We start from the raw sequence: 15,460 nt of genomic DNA, 5'->3' as shown, positions 1-15,460 counted from the left end.
CATCCTGCAGAAAGAAGTGATTAAAAAGAAAACCAGACTGAAAAAGCTGTTGGTGGCATAAAGGTGGAGGTCTCACAGAGTTACCATCTTATAGAGTATCACCTATTAATTTTTAAGTTTAAAAAGTGTTTGAACTTTTTAAGGGTTTAGATCAGGTCATCAGTAACTAATCTTCAGGCATTAGCAAAGAACAAATCCGATCATAAAGAAATACCCTGGGTAGCAGGGGTAGAGCATTAGTTATCTGTCCTAAAAGGATTACTTCAGCTCCCTGTGTCTCTACTGATATGACAGAATGTGTTAGCCAGGCCTGAGTGAAATCCCTCAGAACAACTTGGTAAAGCTTTTTTTATTGCCAAACGCCAGCCTTTTCCTCCACCAAGGGTAAAACCTGATTATATTTAAATTCTTGAACACTGCTTCTGGGATGGCATGAAAAGCAGCCACCTTGCTCAGTGGCCCAGCTCAGGAGGGACAGAGCGTCCCATCCCTGGGGAACCAGGGCCCTTTAGCCCAGGTAGGGGAGCTGGCTGGTCAGTGACCTTTACCAGGTGAGCGCTTGTTGCTTTTAATCTTTAATCTGTGGAAAACCGGTCTCAGAGATGGTGTTAGTTAAGGCCTCTTTGTGACCTTATGAAGGTGAAGAAACTAGCTTATGATTGAAATACTTACATGCACAAGTTGGAGCTGGTCACTTCCAGGGTGGGGGGTGGGCGCTAGTAATTTCCATAGGAAAGGCCTGAAGCACATGCTGTCACGGGTGCTGAGCTGAGCGATGGGAATGCCACCTGACCACCTGGCCCCAGGCTCTCTGAGCCCAAGTTTCTTTAATGAGTGACAGTGAAACTGGAATAAGAATAGTTGCCCTTTACTGAATTCTTAGTTTCTAATTCCACTGAAATGCCTGGGTTAAGCCAGATCGATAGCAAAGAAGAAAACTCATGCAGAAGTCGGACAGGTGGTAGACGCTCAGGAAGCCGTGCAGGTGACAGCACTTTCTGGTCTCTGTCCTGTACTGACTTTCTTTCCCAGCTTTTGAAAGTATTTTTAAAATTGGCATAAATTTGCTACATCGACCCTTCAGTGGTGTTAAATACATCCACACCGTCATGTAGCCTTTCATCTCCAGAACAGTTTCACCGTTTATCACTAACGCCCTGAGCCCACCCCCTGAACCCACACAACAGAAACCACGTTTCTTCTTCCTCCAGCTCCTGACAGCTGCCCTTCTACTTTCTGTCTCTATGAATCTTAACTGCTCTAGTGACCCCATGTAAGTGGAATCAGACAGTGTTTACCTTTTTGTGCCTAGTTTATTTCACTTAGCAGTGTCTTCAGGGTTTCTCCGTGTTGTAGCGTGTGTCAGAGTCTCCTTTCTTTTCAACACTGAATAATTTCCCATTGCTTATACCCTGCTGTGTTTGTCTATCCATGGGCCTTTTGGGCTGACTCCACTTTTTGGCTACTGTGAATAGGGCTGCTGTGAACAAGGGTGTACAAATACCTCTCTAAGATTCTGCTTTCAGTTCTTTTGGTGTCTACCCAGAAGTGCAATCACTGGATCATATGGTAATTCTATTTTATGTTTAAATTGTTTTTTTTTGTAACAGCTACACCATTTACATGCCAAGTGACAGTGCCCAAGAGCACTCATTTCTCTACATCCTCACCAATAACTTATTTTGTGTTAACAAAATGGGTAATTTAATAATCAAGCAAAAATGGGAGGCAGGCTTGAAAAAGAACCAACTAGAGCTCTTAGAAATAAAAATAGGTGATTGTTAGAATGAAAAACTATGAGTAGGGGGTAGATAGTGTTGAAGACACAGATGAAGATAGGATGAATGAACTCGAAGATAGACTGAAGAAGTTACTAAATTTGCAGCAGAGAGAGAGAAGGGGATAGCAATTGTGAAAACAAGGCCATGAACAGTGATGCTAGAACAACAAGGGAACATGTTCTGTGAGAGCCCCAGTGGAGAGTGGACCACGGATTTCACTTGACATGTTCTGGTTTTGGAATTTGTTACCTCATAGGGTTTGGGGGAGGATTAGCTGTGATGATAGTTGTGAACATGTTTTGAAACACTGTAAAATATTACATTACACCAATGGAAAGAAGGAGAATATATTTTAAACAACTGAAAACAATGTCTTCTCTGACTTAGAATTTGTACCCAAGGCAAGGACAGTGAAAAATTCTTACTCTTCTAGTCATTTAAGCTTTATTTTAAAGGACGTAAATGTAATTTATTGTCCATCCTTTTAGTTGTTGCCACTATAATCATTCAGATGTACATGATCAACTTGTAAATCTCAGAGGCAATAGAGCAATGAGGATTATGTGAGCCCTTTTAATGAAGTTATTTGTTATGTGATAAATAAATAATTACGTCAATTTTTATTGCAACCCAAATACTCTTTAAACTTCGACATTTCTAAGTCATAATCCATTTGTATCTGATATGTTTATTTAGCAAAATATCAGAAGAGTAGCTGACATAGGGTAGACCCCACAGGGAGCTATTTTGGTGAGCAGAAAACCAAGGAGAAATTCTTCACTTCTAGGGATGTCACATACCAGATAGGCCAAAGGCTGGCTTGACATGCTGATGAGCAGTGACAAATCACCCTCTTGTTGCTGGCACTTCCCAGTTTAGGCAAATTTTAATACCCTGAATGCCACTTCTGAAAATTCTGGTTAGGCTGTTTTTTTTTTTGTTGTTGTTGTTATTGTTCTTTGTTTTTTCCAGAAGTGCTGGTCCATTGTCAGGTTAATGAACTGCCTGTTGTGCTCAGAGTCAGGTGGTTTTACTCCAAAAGTACACTTCAGGAACATTTATTTCCATCTTGAGTGGGGGTTAGGTGTCAGGAGGAGAGCAAAAACAAACAAAAAACCCAGCAAATCCAGGATAGAATGAACAGGAGAAATATGGCCAGAAGTTCTTTGAGAAGCAAATGAGCTTTTTGAAATTTACTGATGTTATTTGTAGGGTTTTGCCCATGGTGACCATTGAGGTTCTCAGCATCTCACAGGAGGCACTTTGCCTACTCCACTGTGCTTTCCTGTTTTGTTTTCTGCTTGTTTTTATTGTCAGTGTAACAGTCAGCCATATATTTGCTTTGTTATCGATTGGTTGTCACTGGATTGTTTTAGAAGTGAAGATGATTTATTTTAATGAGTGGTATCCAGGAAGATAGAAAATAGACCCAGATTTTCAGAGGGTTGGGGAAATAATGAAAAAAGGGAGGATGATACAGGTGATATATTTTTTTCCTGCTCTGTTGTGGGATGGCTTTAAGCAATCTGGATTCCTAAATCAGATATTTATTGGTCTCTATTTGTAGTGCTTCCATAATTTAAATAAAATTCTTGAACAGGATAAACATAATATAAATTAAAAGATAGTTTGATGACAAATACCTATACTAAATTCCTAAGTGATTTTCTACTATTGACAGCCTTTCCTTTTGATATTTGACATCTGGAAAGCTTCTGACATTCCTGCTGATCCTAATCTTTCCCTGTAAATGATGGAATGACTGAGGGTCACTGTGTGGTTTTCCTGTTCTTCCCTCTGGGGTCATCCTTCATTTTCAAGGCACAGTAGAAGTGCTGCTTTGAATACAAGGGGGGTTATTTATGAGAACTGACTCCTCCATTTTCAATTCATAGACCCGCTCCACAACCTGTAGGGGATCTCCCTTTATTTGTTTTTCTCAGAAGAAAATTCTTAGTTCTACTGAAAGCATGTCCCATTGTTTTTTTTTTTTTTAACACTTCAAACAGTAGAAAAATGTGTATACCAACTTAAACCACGAAATATGCGTGGTTTGAGCTGTAAGTAGTCGTAGAGTTCCCATGTATATAAAAGCATGGAAGCATTTAAAGTATTTTTAAAACTTGTGGTCAAAATAAAGATACAATAAATTTTGTGTAATCTCAATCCCTAGCCTTCGAGGACAGAAGGGTTCCCATCAACAGCCATAGGATAGGTTTGCTAGCTTCCTCCCTCCACCCAGCAAACCCAAGACCTTGACCCCTACAAAGCATCAGCTATTATATCTGGGATGCCCAACAGGAGGGGTCTTACATGTGTTCATTAGCAACTAGTACTGCTAGTTGCTATAGTACAGCTCGTAAACAGCAACTAGTACAGCTAGTCCCCCAGTACATCTGCCGCAGCAGACTCCACAGAGCCTCCTTGCCTGCTGAACCCCTTGGTTGGTGCTGCCCGGTCTCTCTCTCTCTCCCTGCTGGGCCCCAACCCTCTCTCTCTCCCTGCTGGGCCCCAACCCTCCTGAGAATGCAGGGGTACTGAGGTGCTGGAGTACCACTCCTTTTCTTTGTGTTCTGTCAGGAGGAGAAAGCCTCTCCCCTGCATCATTCTTAGTCACCAAAGTATCTCTGCCCACAGAGACAGTCATGAATGGGCCCTTTCATTTTCTGCCTATAGCATCCGTGTCTACTCCAGTCCAATACAGCCTCCCACCCTGGACCAAGAATTAGAACAGACATGCCCCTCTCTTCTGCTTCCCCCACCATCCCTTCCTTTTTGTTTTTGTGACCTTTGGCTTTCATGCAACTCAAATTATGAAAATAGACACCACCACTAGATATGCGTGCTGTGCCCTATCTGAGTAACAGCAGCTTGGGCTTCGAGTATGTGCTGGCCTATGATTTGGGGAGGGGGGTGGTGGGAGGAGACCAGGACCTCCTTCCCAGATACTTAGTCCGCTTGAAGAATGGTTTAATTTTTTTTTGAGTACAGGAAGTTAAGTGCAAGGTTGTCATTTCATACCTTGAAAGTTATGAAGACCTTAGTGTGAAGTACCATGAAGAGAATTAAATCTTTTTTCTTCCCTGACTTGGCTCTTGCTACAGATCAGGTGTGAATAGAATCACAGATTTTCCTCATTTGGATCAACACGACCTTATAGACCTTAAGACATATCCTGAAAATTGTGCTTTTATCTTTTTCACTGAATCCTTAATCATAGCTGTTTTCCTCTGCTTGCCTCTTTCCCAAAAGTCAAATATAGAACAAAAACATTCTGTGGTTGCTCACCTATGGGCTCTCTGGCTCTTTTGGAAATGGCTTCTGTACCCACAGGTGACACTTGACTCTGGCGATGACACCTCCATTGCTTTTGTCACATCTTTGTTTGGATACTCAGCTTAGTCTTTCCATACAGAAAGTAAACCATGGAAAGACTGTATTCTCTCAGTGGAGCCCACGAATGTGCCTCAGTGTGTCAGAAAAGGTGGGCCAGTTTCTTGTCTCCAGGCTCAAGATGATACTAAGATGCTTTTGATCATCAGCCAGTGTTTCATGTGAAATGGGGCCTGGTAGCTCCTCCCTGAGTCCCTGGCTGCCATATTTCCTCATGGTGACCCATGAGAACACCAGAGACGGTCTGCACTGTGGACTGAATGGTTCTTTGCCCTTTTGCACAACTGCCAGCATTTCGTACCTACTGACGGGACAGTGAGACAAAACTACTGTAGGAAGTTCTTGCTCTGGGAGCACATTATATGGAGGAGACCAACACTGATTGCTTGTGATTCCAGGAAACGGAGCTTTCCTGGAAAGCAGAGTGGGGGTGAAATGGCGGGAAGCTGTCCAGAGAAGGTGACACTGAAGTGGACTCTGTAGGATGACAAGACACCGTCAGGAAGGGACAGGGGAAAGCACATTCCTGGTGAAGGTTACAGTATGTGCAAAGGCACAGAGGCAGAGAGGGCAGTTGCAGGTGCTTAAAAGATGCTTAAGTTTATTTCAGAACAATAGTGAAAACTTTTGCTGACAAGGTTGACTTGTTTCAATAACAGACACTGTTCATATTCAATTCTACCAGCATCGTCACAGGAACACATGTTTTCTAATAAATGGGCATAAGTAGAGGACTATAACTAAATAGGGTCAAAAGAAAGGAATTTGGTGGGATGGGTGGTTTGAGAGTGAGGTGCAGAAGGAGATTAAATTGTGAGCATCTGTAAATGCTTTGCAGAGGGCTTGTGCTGTCAGAAGAAAGAAGCCCTTGGCCAAAAAGGATGTGTCCACTGCTGGCCACAACTGGTCCTGATTAGGCTTAGGGGGGTGGCGGGTGGGGACGGCCATTGCGGAGACTGAATGCCGGCTCTTTTCATCCTTCCAGGTACCTGATCCCCTGTAATCACATGATGCTGAGTCAGAGGTGGGCTGTGAAGGAGAGAGACTGTTACTCTGTTTCCGCAGCCAAGCTGCTCGCCCTGACCCCTGTCTGCTGCTCCAGCGGGATCACTCTGACGCTCGGGAACCAAGAGAGGGATTATATCCTCTGGTCCAAGTGTGAGCATGATGGTTCAGGTAGGAGCTCGCTAGGAGTGACCTTGAAACCAAGGGCTGCCAAACCCCGTCTCTCCTTGGGGCTTGTGTCCCTGCAGGAAGACAGGGAAGAATGTACTGAGGCCTGTTTCTTAGGTGAATGACTAGTTGGGGATCCTTTCCTGTTTGGTAAGGAGTTAGGGGCACTTGTGATCAGTGATCATTGAAGCTCCACCAGACCTTTAACTAGTCTCTCTAGTGGCCTCCACACCAGCATGTCTCCTGTCGGGTGTGGCAATGCCTGTAGCTGAGATAGAATTGGCCTTTATTTTAATCTTCAATGGCCCAGGTGTAGATGCTGGCCTGTGAGTAAGATGTCATTATAAAACTTAAAATTGGCAGGCCTCCCCGGAGGTGCAGCGGGTTGAGCACGACACTATGAAGCTGTCCGCTGCTTCTGCAGCGTGGGTTCAATTCCCGGCCGGCCAGGGAGATTCCCACATGGTGTGGCAGACCTCTCCTGCTGCTACCGTCAGCTGTGTATTTTGATCCGTCTGCCTGTTCTGCTCCCTGCTCAGTCTCTGGTGAATTCTCTCACTCTTCCGCGCCTCTGACTGTACCCCAGTTCTTGATTAAATAAATCCAAAAAAAATAAACCCTTAAAACTGGTGATAAGACAATAGTATTCGATACATTTGATTGAGCCAATGAGGGAGTTTTCATGTATTGTGTATTCACAGCATTTTAAAACATATGTGCTGTTTGCCAGCTGCAGTCTGCCAGGTACAAGTAGAATTTAAACAACCCCCTGTGTCAACCTTGGCCCTCTGCAGGCAGCCGACACCGGGGGCATTTGTGTGTTATTGATGGTCAGAAGCTATTTCAGTTTAAGAACTTCTGCTGCCCTGGGAGCACTAGGAAGTGGCCAGACCTGGTGCCAACACAGGCATGTCCAATCTGTCACCTGCTAGCCCCCTAGACCCCTACATCGTCATTCTGTCCACCCAGCTATGGTCCTCTTAGATAAAGTATATTTAAGAGCCAGGGTACTAGATTAAGAAATATAGCACATTTGGTGTAAGTGTAATTTTCAGAAATGAAAGTTGCCTTACTGATTCTTGGTTTTGGAAATTAATAATTTGTGTGCCACATTTTTTTTTTTATAGCAAGCTGTGTTTTAAATATATTTTCCAGTTAGGTATACTGTTTTTTTTCTTAAACATTTGAAAGTTTGTCTTTTTTATTTATTATAAAATTTGGGAGCCTCCCCTGGTGGTGCAGGCGGTTGAGCACAGTGCTGTGAAGCTGTCCGCAGCCTCTGTAGCGTGGGTTCGATCCCTGCTGGCCGGCGAGAATCCCACATGGCGAGGCAGACCTCTCCTGTCTCGCCCGCTGCTCCCCTCAGCAGTGTATTTTGTCAGTCTGCCTGTTCTGTTCCCCGCTCTGTCTCTGGTGAATCCTCTGTACCCTGGTTCTTGTATGCATGAATAAATAAATCTTTAAAAAAAACTCAAAGTTGTTTCAAGAATGATTCTGTGGCTGATCTTGCCACAGAATTCAAAAGTCAAGCTAAAAAATGCCATTGTTGAATGTCTATAAATTGCCATGTTCTTTCCCTGTGCTGTCACATTCAATCCTTTTAAGAAGGCAGTATTCCCATCTTACAGTTAAAGAAACAGACTGTAAGAGAGGGATTGACGTGTTCAAGGTTATGTAGCATGTAGAGCCTCTGATCCATGTTCTGAGCCTCTGAAGTTGGCTTACAGTTGATGAATCCTAATGTGTAAACAATTACTGTGAAGGTAGGTAGGTGGGCAGATAATGCACTTATTGTGCAGTGGTTATGAGCTTGGATTCAGAATCTGGAGTTTGTTACTTTCTTAGGCAAATTTTGTAACCTTTCTAAACATTTGCCCCTAGTCTGTAAAACAGTACCTACCACAAAGGCTTGTTCCAAGGATGAGTTAAAACAAACAAAGCTCTTAAGACAGCTTGGCATGTAATAAGAGGTAAATAAATATCGCTAGTAGTAGTTTGGATGTCTTTTTATTTAAAGTGGATAAGAAGACTAACCTTTTCGTAGTGGAAATAAAAAATGGATTATGTTTGTTCGTAGGACCTGAAAATGTGTATTCTTAAAGGTTCAATTCTGGCCCCGTCTGGTAGAGACTTCGTGACGAGACCAGAAAGTCGAGATGGTGTGGCACTAAGGGCGGGGTCGGCAGGAGCCGCGTGGGTCGCCTACCTTCTAGCTCTGATTTCTTCTCCTGTAGATGGAGAAAAAATACCTGCCATGCTGTGTTCAAATTAGATCTCGACTGCTACTTAGCAGATGCCCAAGAGGTGATAGACAGCTATTTTTCCTAGTCTAGGTTATTTTTCTCTTCCTGAAAGAAAATGTAAACTTCCGTGCAGGTGTTTTCACAGCTACTTCAGTTACATGGTTGCAACAACCGCTAATGTCAGAGGCCGGCTCCTGGTACCCTAGGGGAGCATTCTTTGGTTCAAAAGATCATTTTGGTGGTGACTGTGATCTTTATATAAGACAGAATGAGCTAACAGGCTTTTCTAAAATTCCAGAGTTTTCTCGAGAAAATTTCGCTCCCCAATTCATGGGTCACACACCTTTTTCTTTAGTGTTCATAGAAAATTTTATAATTATTACCAACTGTGTGGCAGGTACTATGCTAGTTACTTTCCCTGATTTAATCCTCTCAGCAACTTGAGAGGCTACTTTTATTACGCCTTCTTTCTCTAATGACTGTTTCTGTCGACTCTAGCTGGGCCTGGCTCTGTATCTTCTGTGAGGGTAGACTTCTGTTCTAATCTTTCCTTCTTAAAATCTACCCATTCAAAAAATTATTCAGAAATAATTCATTAATATTAATATTTACATTCATATTTATAACAGGCACCCACAAATAATTTATTATTATGTATAATTTATAGGCTCACATTATATTATTAATAAATTCTATATAATTTTTAAAAATAATTAAAAACATATTATAATTACATTAAATTAATAATATAATTAGAGCCAAAGTAGCTGGCTCTAACCAGAGTCTTCGGGACGCAGGTGAGTCCCATCCCTCTCCTCCATTTGCCCCCATACCTTCCTTCTGCTGACGTGTCTCTCCTGTGGCAGGGGCTGCGGAGGAGCTGCTCCCCGAGGCCTTCTCTCCCTCGGCCTGCATCGTGGAGTACGGGAGGGCCCTGGACATCAGCTACCTGCAGTACCTCTGGGAGGCGCACACCAACATCCTGCGCTGCATGCAGGACTGCCGCGTCTGGTCCGCCCTGTATGACGGAGAAGCCCCCGACCCCGAGACATTTCTCCAGAGCCTGACAGAGGAGAGTGCACCCCCTGCCCCCCACCCTGTGTTCAGGCTCCCGCAGCAGCAACCTGGGAAGACAGGGCCTCCGCCGGCTCCCAGGAAGGAGAAGGGCCCGACCGAGCTGGAGTGGGATGACAGCTACGACACGGGCATCTCCTCGGAGGCGGATGTGGGCTCCCCCGGGCCTGACGATGACCTGGAGCGCTCCGGCCCGCCCGCGCCCATCGACCCCCCAAAACACATCCAGGAGATGAAGAAGAACGCCATCCTGCTCTTCAAAGGCTCCTACATCGAAGAGTCTGACTTTCAGGACGACGTGATGGTGTACAGGCTGTGTGCCGAGAAGGATGCCGAGGACACGCCGAAGCCGCCAGAGGAGGCCGCCAGGCCCGCCTCCCCGGCCCAGACTGGGCCTGAGCATCCCCCCACCAACAACGGGCCCCTGCCCGGCCCTCCGCCAGACACAGATCCAGGGGAGGGAGCCGGTAGGGGCACGTCTGACCTGCTCGCAGAGGTGTCCGAGGAGCCGACACAAGAGGACGAGCCCGAAGCAGGCCCAGAGTGGACCTCAGAGGTGGCCGCCCCCGCCGCCGAGGCAGAGCACAGGCCAGACCCCACGGTCACGGACCCGGAGGGAGAAGATTTCATTGCTCAGTATGACCAGATCATTAGGGAGCTGGATTCTGGCACGGAGGGCTTGACAGAACAGAATTTCTCTTCTGCCGATCCCTTGCTTTTCGCAGAGGAGCCGGAGGGGGAGGTTGAAGAGAGCCAAGGCGAGGAGCAGGCGGAGCCAGAGGAGGACGAGGACGACTTTGACTCTTTCTTAGTGGAGACTCCTGCTGTGGAGACCATGCTGTCCCCCTTTGGGGTGCGAGACGAGACTGCCTTTGCCAGTCACCAGCCCGTGAGGACTCAGAGCACCCCCTTCACAGGTGACCCTCTTAAGTTGCTTTGTGATTTCTGCTTGTGAAAGCGCTTGTACCTTGTGCAAGAGGAAGTCAGGTAGGTGAGGGTAAGGGGCACTGCTGACTTTCCCAATGGCGTCAGTTTTCCTCCCCGGCAGATTAGAAGTTAAATTTTACTGTTTAGTAACTTGGTATGTCTTTGATAAAATAAGAGGACAGACTAAATCCAATCTCATTTAATTTAAAAGCCTCAGTTTCTTTAGTCTGATTGATCTTTCTCCTTAGCATTTTATTTTGATATATTTTGAGAGCAGATTAGTCCCCCCTCCCACCCTGAATGGATGCTGTACGAGGGCACAGATGTTGGCTTGTTCTCTGCTCTCTCCCCGGCCCCTGACCCCCGATCAAGCAGGTGCTCAGAATACTCTCTGAGTAAATAGAGTTGTGCTCATACATCAGAGGCTACTGGGGCGAGTTGTGCCTTTGCCTGGAAGCTCATTTCAGATAATCACAGTATCTTCACCCAAATGTCAGTAGAGTAGACACACATGAACTTCAGACTCCACTGAAGAGTGGGTGTGTTCCAGCGATACCCCCTGGGCCAGGTAGAAATCATGAGGGTGGCAAAGGATGGGCTAGGGCAGCATTATCAGACAAATGGGTTGGGTAAGAATCGTGATAGAAAACTCTATTAAATATTACCCATCTGCAATCTCAATCTGCAAATTCTGGTGCAGAGGGAAGTGGCACAGAGGATTTGGCAAGCTCAGGGAAGGGGTGGCAAGAAGCTGGTTCCGCAGAGGGTCAGATGGTGGCCTTGAAGTCAGGCCAGTGGGGAAACCCTGGCTCTGCTACTTCCAGTCATGTGACCTTGGCCTTCCTGACCTTCCTTTTGTCCCTCTGAGGATGGATGAGACACTGAGGGTGGGGCTGGGGCTTGTTATTAATGATTTCAGGGAGCTCCCAGCAACCCAGGGAGGCCTGTCCTTCCCTCGCAAGCAGGAAGCAGCGTGGTGAGGAAAAACCACGCTGCCACCTGCTTGGGTCACCGAAGCAGAAGATGTTTTAGCGTTCCATCCAGCCAGGTAGACTTAATGAGATTTCGGGGCGCTCTCCTACCCTCCTCCACTATTTTTTTCATTTACTTGCTGATGCCCAAACATTTATTTAAAGAGGGAGAAAACTTTTAATCCCACAATTAAGAGTTGAGGTTCTAGCTGCGATAACATTTCAGTGTGAATTGGCTTTAATTAAAATCCAATCAGTCAATCACAAGTAAAAAGATTAGATAATCTTGCTCTTCCTAGTTGATGAAGCAAGGGGTGGAGGGGGATCAGGAGGATCCTGGGGACTGAAGGAGGTGCAGAGGGACCAGGACAGCAGTAACCCAGCCCACAGCACCTTGCTTGAGGCAGAGAGTCAGCGCCTTCTGTTCCTAGGGGTGTTTTCACAGCTGTACTCACACGAAGAGGTGTATGCAAAGATGTCCATCGCGGCATTGTTTATAATAGACTAAACAAGCCAAGCATCTGCATCGAGAGACTGTTTCATACAACATCCATGGCGACGGAGTCTTGTGCAGCCCTGATATGAAGGAGAGAGTTCTCTGTGCGTTCGTGTGGGGCCATCTGCAGCATATAGTCATGCTCTGCCTGATGAACTTCCAGCCACGGGCAGACAATGCCACGGGGTGGTCCTTCTGCAGAGCCCACCTGTGCAGGGGTCTCTGCCAGCGGGGAACTGTGCTGTGCCAAGTTCTCACAAAGGCAAAATCACCTCATGCTGCTTTTCGCAGAATGTAGCCCTAAAGTTTAGTGACACATGACTGTATATTATTAAGTGGAAAAGCAAGGTAGAGTATGTCATCTTTTTTTTTTTTAAGGAAACCTCTCTGTAAAGGCAGGACTGGCCACAGTGCAGGTTTTCTGATCCCATGCAGACCGGGTAAAGGAGGAGTCAGAGTCCTTAGTGGGTTTTTTGCAGGTCTTTTATTGGGGTTCACCAGGCATATGGCAGGCAGGGGTGCTGGGTGGGGGGCTGGGAGGCTGGCAGGCAAGCCGTCACTCTTGTCTGAGCTCTCTGGAGTTCGTTCTGCTGCTTCTCGGCTTCTCTTTCGGCTTCGGCTTCTACTGCTGCTGCTGCTGGCGTCCCCGTGACACCGCCCTTAAAAGCACAGTCTTAGCTCAGCTGAATCCCACCTACCTATGCCCACACCCTGTTCCAGGTGCCCGCCATCAGGCATGCATTCAGGACAAGGATCCGTCATCTATCCTGATGGTGGAAGGGCAGAAAAGCCCGATATTTTCTTTACCCTACTCTCTCTCTCTCTCTCTCTCTCTCTCTCTCTCTCTCTCTCTCTCTCTCTCTCTCTCTCTCTCTCTCTCTCTCTCTCACACACACACACACACACGCGCACACACTGACCTGGAAAGCAAGACATTATGTTGGTTAAGCACAGAGGTCCTGGGAAAAGATGGTCTGTATTAAAATTGTGACTCTCATTGACTATCTATGTGTACCTAGCATTTTGCCTCATCTTTAACTGGGCATAAATAATAAACATGCTTCATAAGGTGGTTTTGAGAATTTAAGTAAGTCAATGCATGGGTGGAAAATGTGCTTAGAACCCTTCTTGATACATTGTAAGTGATTAATGAGTGTTTTTAATAACAATTCAATTATATTTTATTATACACATAAAACATTTCTGGAAGAATACTCTAGCATCTGCCAATAGGGCCCGCCTGCAGCGGGAGGCCACTTCTGTATTTCATACTCCTATAGGAGATAGTGCTGTACTGTTTGGAGGGGAGAAATGTTCAAATCATTTTATTCTCTATTAAAATAGAAAAAACTAACTGGATTTCTGACAAGGGAATGATGACGAGTCTGACTTCAGGAGTGCTGGCGGGGGAGGGCAGGGGAGGGCAGGTGAGGTGAAGGTCACACTCAGGGTATTTCCAAGGTGAAAGTGGCTGAACTGAAGCTGGAGTCCCGGAGCAGGAGGGGAGGGGAGAGCCAGGCTGGAGGAGAGCCCTTGAGCGGATGGAAGTGACGGGGAGGCCGTGGAGATAGTCTTCATCATGCTGACAATTAATTATTTTATGGGTGGGGAATTTATCTTCCTAGAAGAAGGGAAAAAAAATACCCCTCCAGCCCTCTCTGCACCTGTGGCTTTCGGATTGCAGCTGAGTTTTCTGATTTTCAGCTGTTTACCAGTTTCCCTAGCAACTGCATTTTGCTAAGCAGTTTTTTTTTTTTTTTAAGTGCTAGGCAACAAGAATTTGAAAAGGTTTAAGGTTTAATATATATATTTTTTATTGCCTATGCCTAACAAGTTATAATGAAAGTCAGTAGTGGATTATAATGACGGTCTACTGGCCTTGATCTAATATTTTGCTACTCAAGTGAGGTGATGATACTTGCTCTCCGCAGGATGTAGGGTTCACGCTGTTTTTCCCTCCTTTGTAGTAATAGACTGCCAGTGCCGCCCTGGCCTCTGCCTGGTCAGTAACTTTCGTGGTTACAGGATGGTGGATGAAGCCAAGTCCAGCCTGGATCCAAGCAATGAAGGCAGTTGTTGGCTCACAGGAACACGTTAAGGACACATGTTTCACAGGAGTCTTGACCCTCCTAAATATGAGCTGATTCACCTGCGTGTGCTCCCTCTGGGAGGACGTAGATGCCCAACCAGGGACTGCAGGGGAGAGGGCTAGGAAGGACTGGCTGGGGCGGTGAGGACAGCAGCCTTCTCCTAGAAAGCTAGAATTGTGTCGTGATGCCTTAAAAGTGACTTGTGACATTTCTGCCATAAAGCTGCTTTCCAAATGGGGTTTCGGTCCAGTTTCTCAATGTCTCAGGATAGCTCTTCAGTTGTGTTTTGTAAGCAAGGACTCTCCACAGTTCTGCATTTGAAGATTTCCTTGACCTCCAGGGTCCCGGAAAGTGACCCACAGGTGGAGAGTGAGGGCATGGTGCCTTTTCTGTGCGCAGAGACCCCTTGGAGGGTGTTCCTTGGGAATCTTCTGTGTTCCCAGGGACAGGAACGCTGCCATCACCCTGTTACTTGCCTGTGGGTAAAAGATTTAGGCTGGTTTCCCCATTTCTCACAGATGACTTGTTTTCTTGCAAAGGGCTTCACGCTCTCACATGACTGCAGCTTCTCAATGAAGCATCTTGTGATGAAGTATGTTTTGTCAAACTCATTAGTTGCGGTGAAATCTTCACAAGCCATGTTTAGTCATCCAGAGCCAGGAGCTATTGTTGCAAACACGCTGTGGCTTAGTGGCACCACCAATAGCTCTACTGGGGGAAATACAAAATTCTCATCGGTTTTGCTTAATGGACTGCTTTTATCGTAAAAATGGAAAACATCTTCAAGTAATTTTATTAATGCCAGATTTATGTTCTTGCTTTCCCTCCACTTTAATGAACTCAAACATAAAGATAATAACTTTCTAGTGACCCAGATTAGTCAAAGCTCCTTTTAGCCTAAGATGCCCTGCTGTTGTCCTCATATGGCTTTTCTCTTTAGAGGGACCTGTGACACAGCAAATTATATCTCCGAAACTAGACTTCCTTTTTCCTCTTTGTCTCTCATCTGTAAATTGTCTCTCATCTCGGTGTGGTCACCGAGTTGCCCTGGCCTCATCCTGTCTCATCTCTCTCACTTCTATTTGCTGTGCCATTTGGCAAGACAGAATCATTGTCATTTGTTTCTTAGGGGTAAACAGGCCTTTTTCATACTGTTGCTATTCGATAAACATGGTTGGTTTGTGTTTGATAGCCCTGGATAGCTACCAAAAGTTTTTGTGGCTTGAAACATTTGTACAAAACCCTGTTTCAGGAGATGACAAGTGTCATGCTTTCAACCTCGGCAGCCCCAAGAAATACAGCAACTATGGAA

At 45.5% G+C, this 15,460-nt stretch overlaps 1 protein-coding gene across 1 annotated transcript in view; it reads left to right on the top strand.

The window, feature by feature from the left end:
* Positions 1–15,460, top strand: part of FHIP1A (FHF complex subunit HOOK interacting protein 1A) — a gene marked incomplete at its 5' end in the record, with an annotated part of 74,359 nt that overhangs the window by 52,093 nt on the left and 6,806 nt on the right. Inside the window, 2 exons of the mRNA XM_084245233.1 lie at positions 6,160–6,350; positions 9,457–10,581. Of these exons, the coding sequence (XP_084101359.1) occupies positions 6,160–6,350; positions 9,457–10,581 (1,316 nt within the window). The remainder of the gene's footprint in view (positions 1–6,159; positions 6,351–9,456; positions 10,582–15,460) is intronic.

This window comes from Talpa europaea (genome assembly GCF_964194135.1).
Source record: "Talpa europaea genome assembly, chromosome: 10".
NCBI lineage: Eukaryota > Metazoa > Chordata > Mammalia > Eulipotyphla > Talpidae > Talpa > Talpa europaea.
Note: the sequence above shows the minus strand (reverse complement) of the source record. Positions and strands in the feature narration are given on the sequence as shown.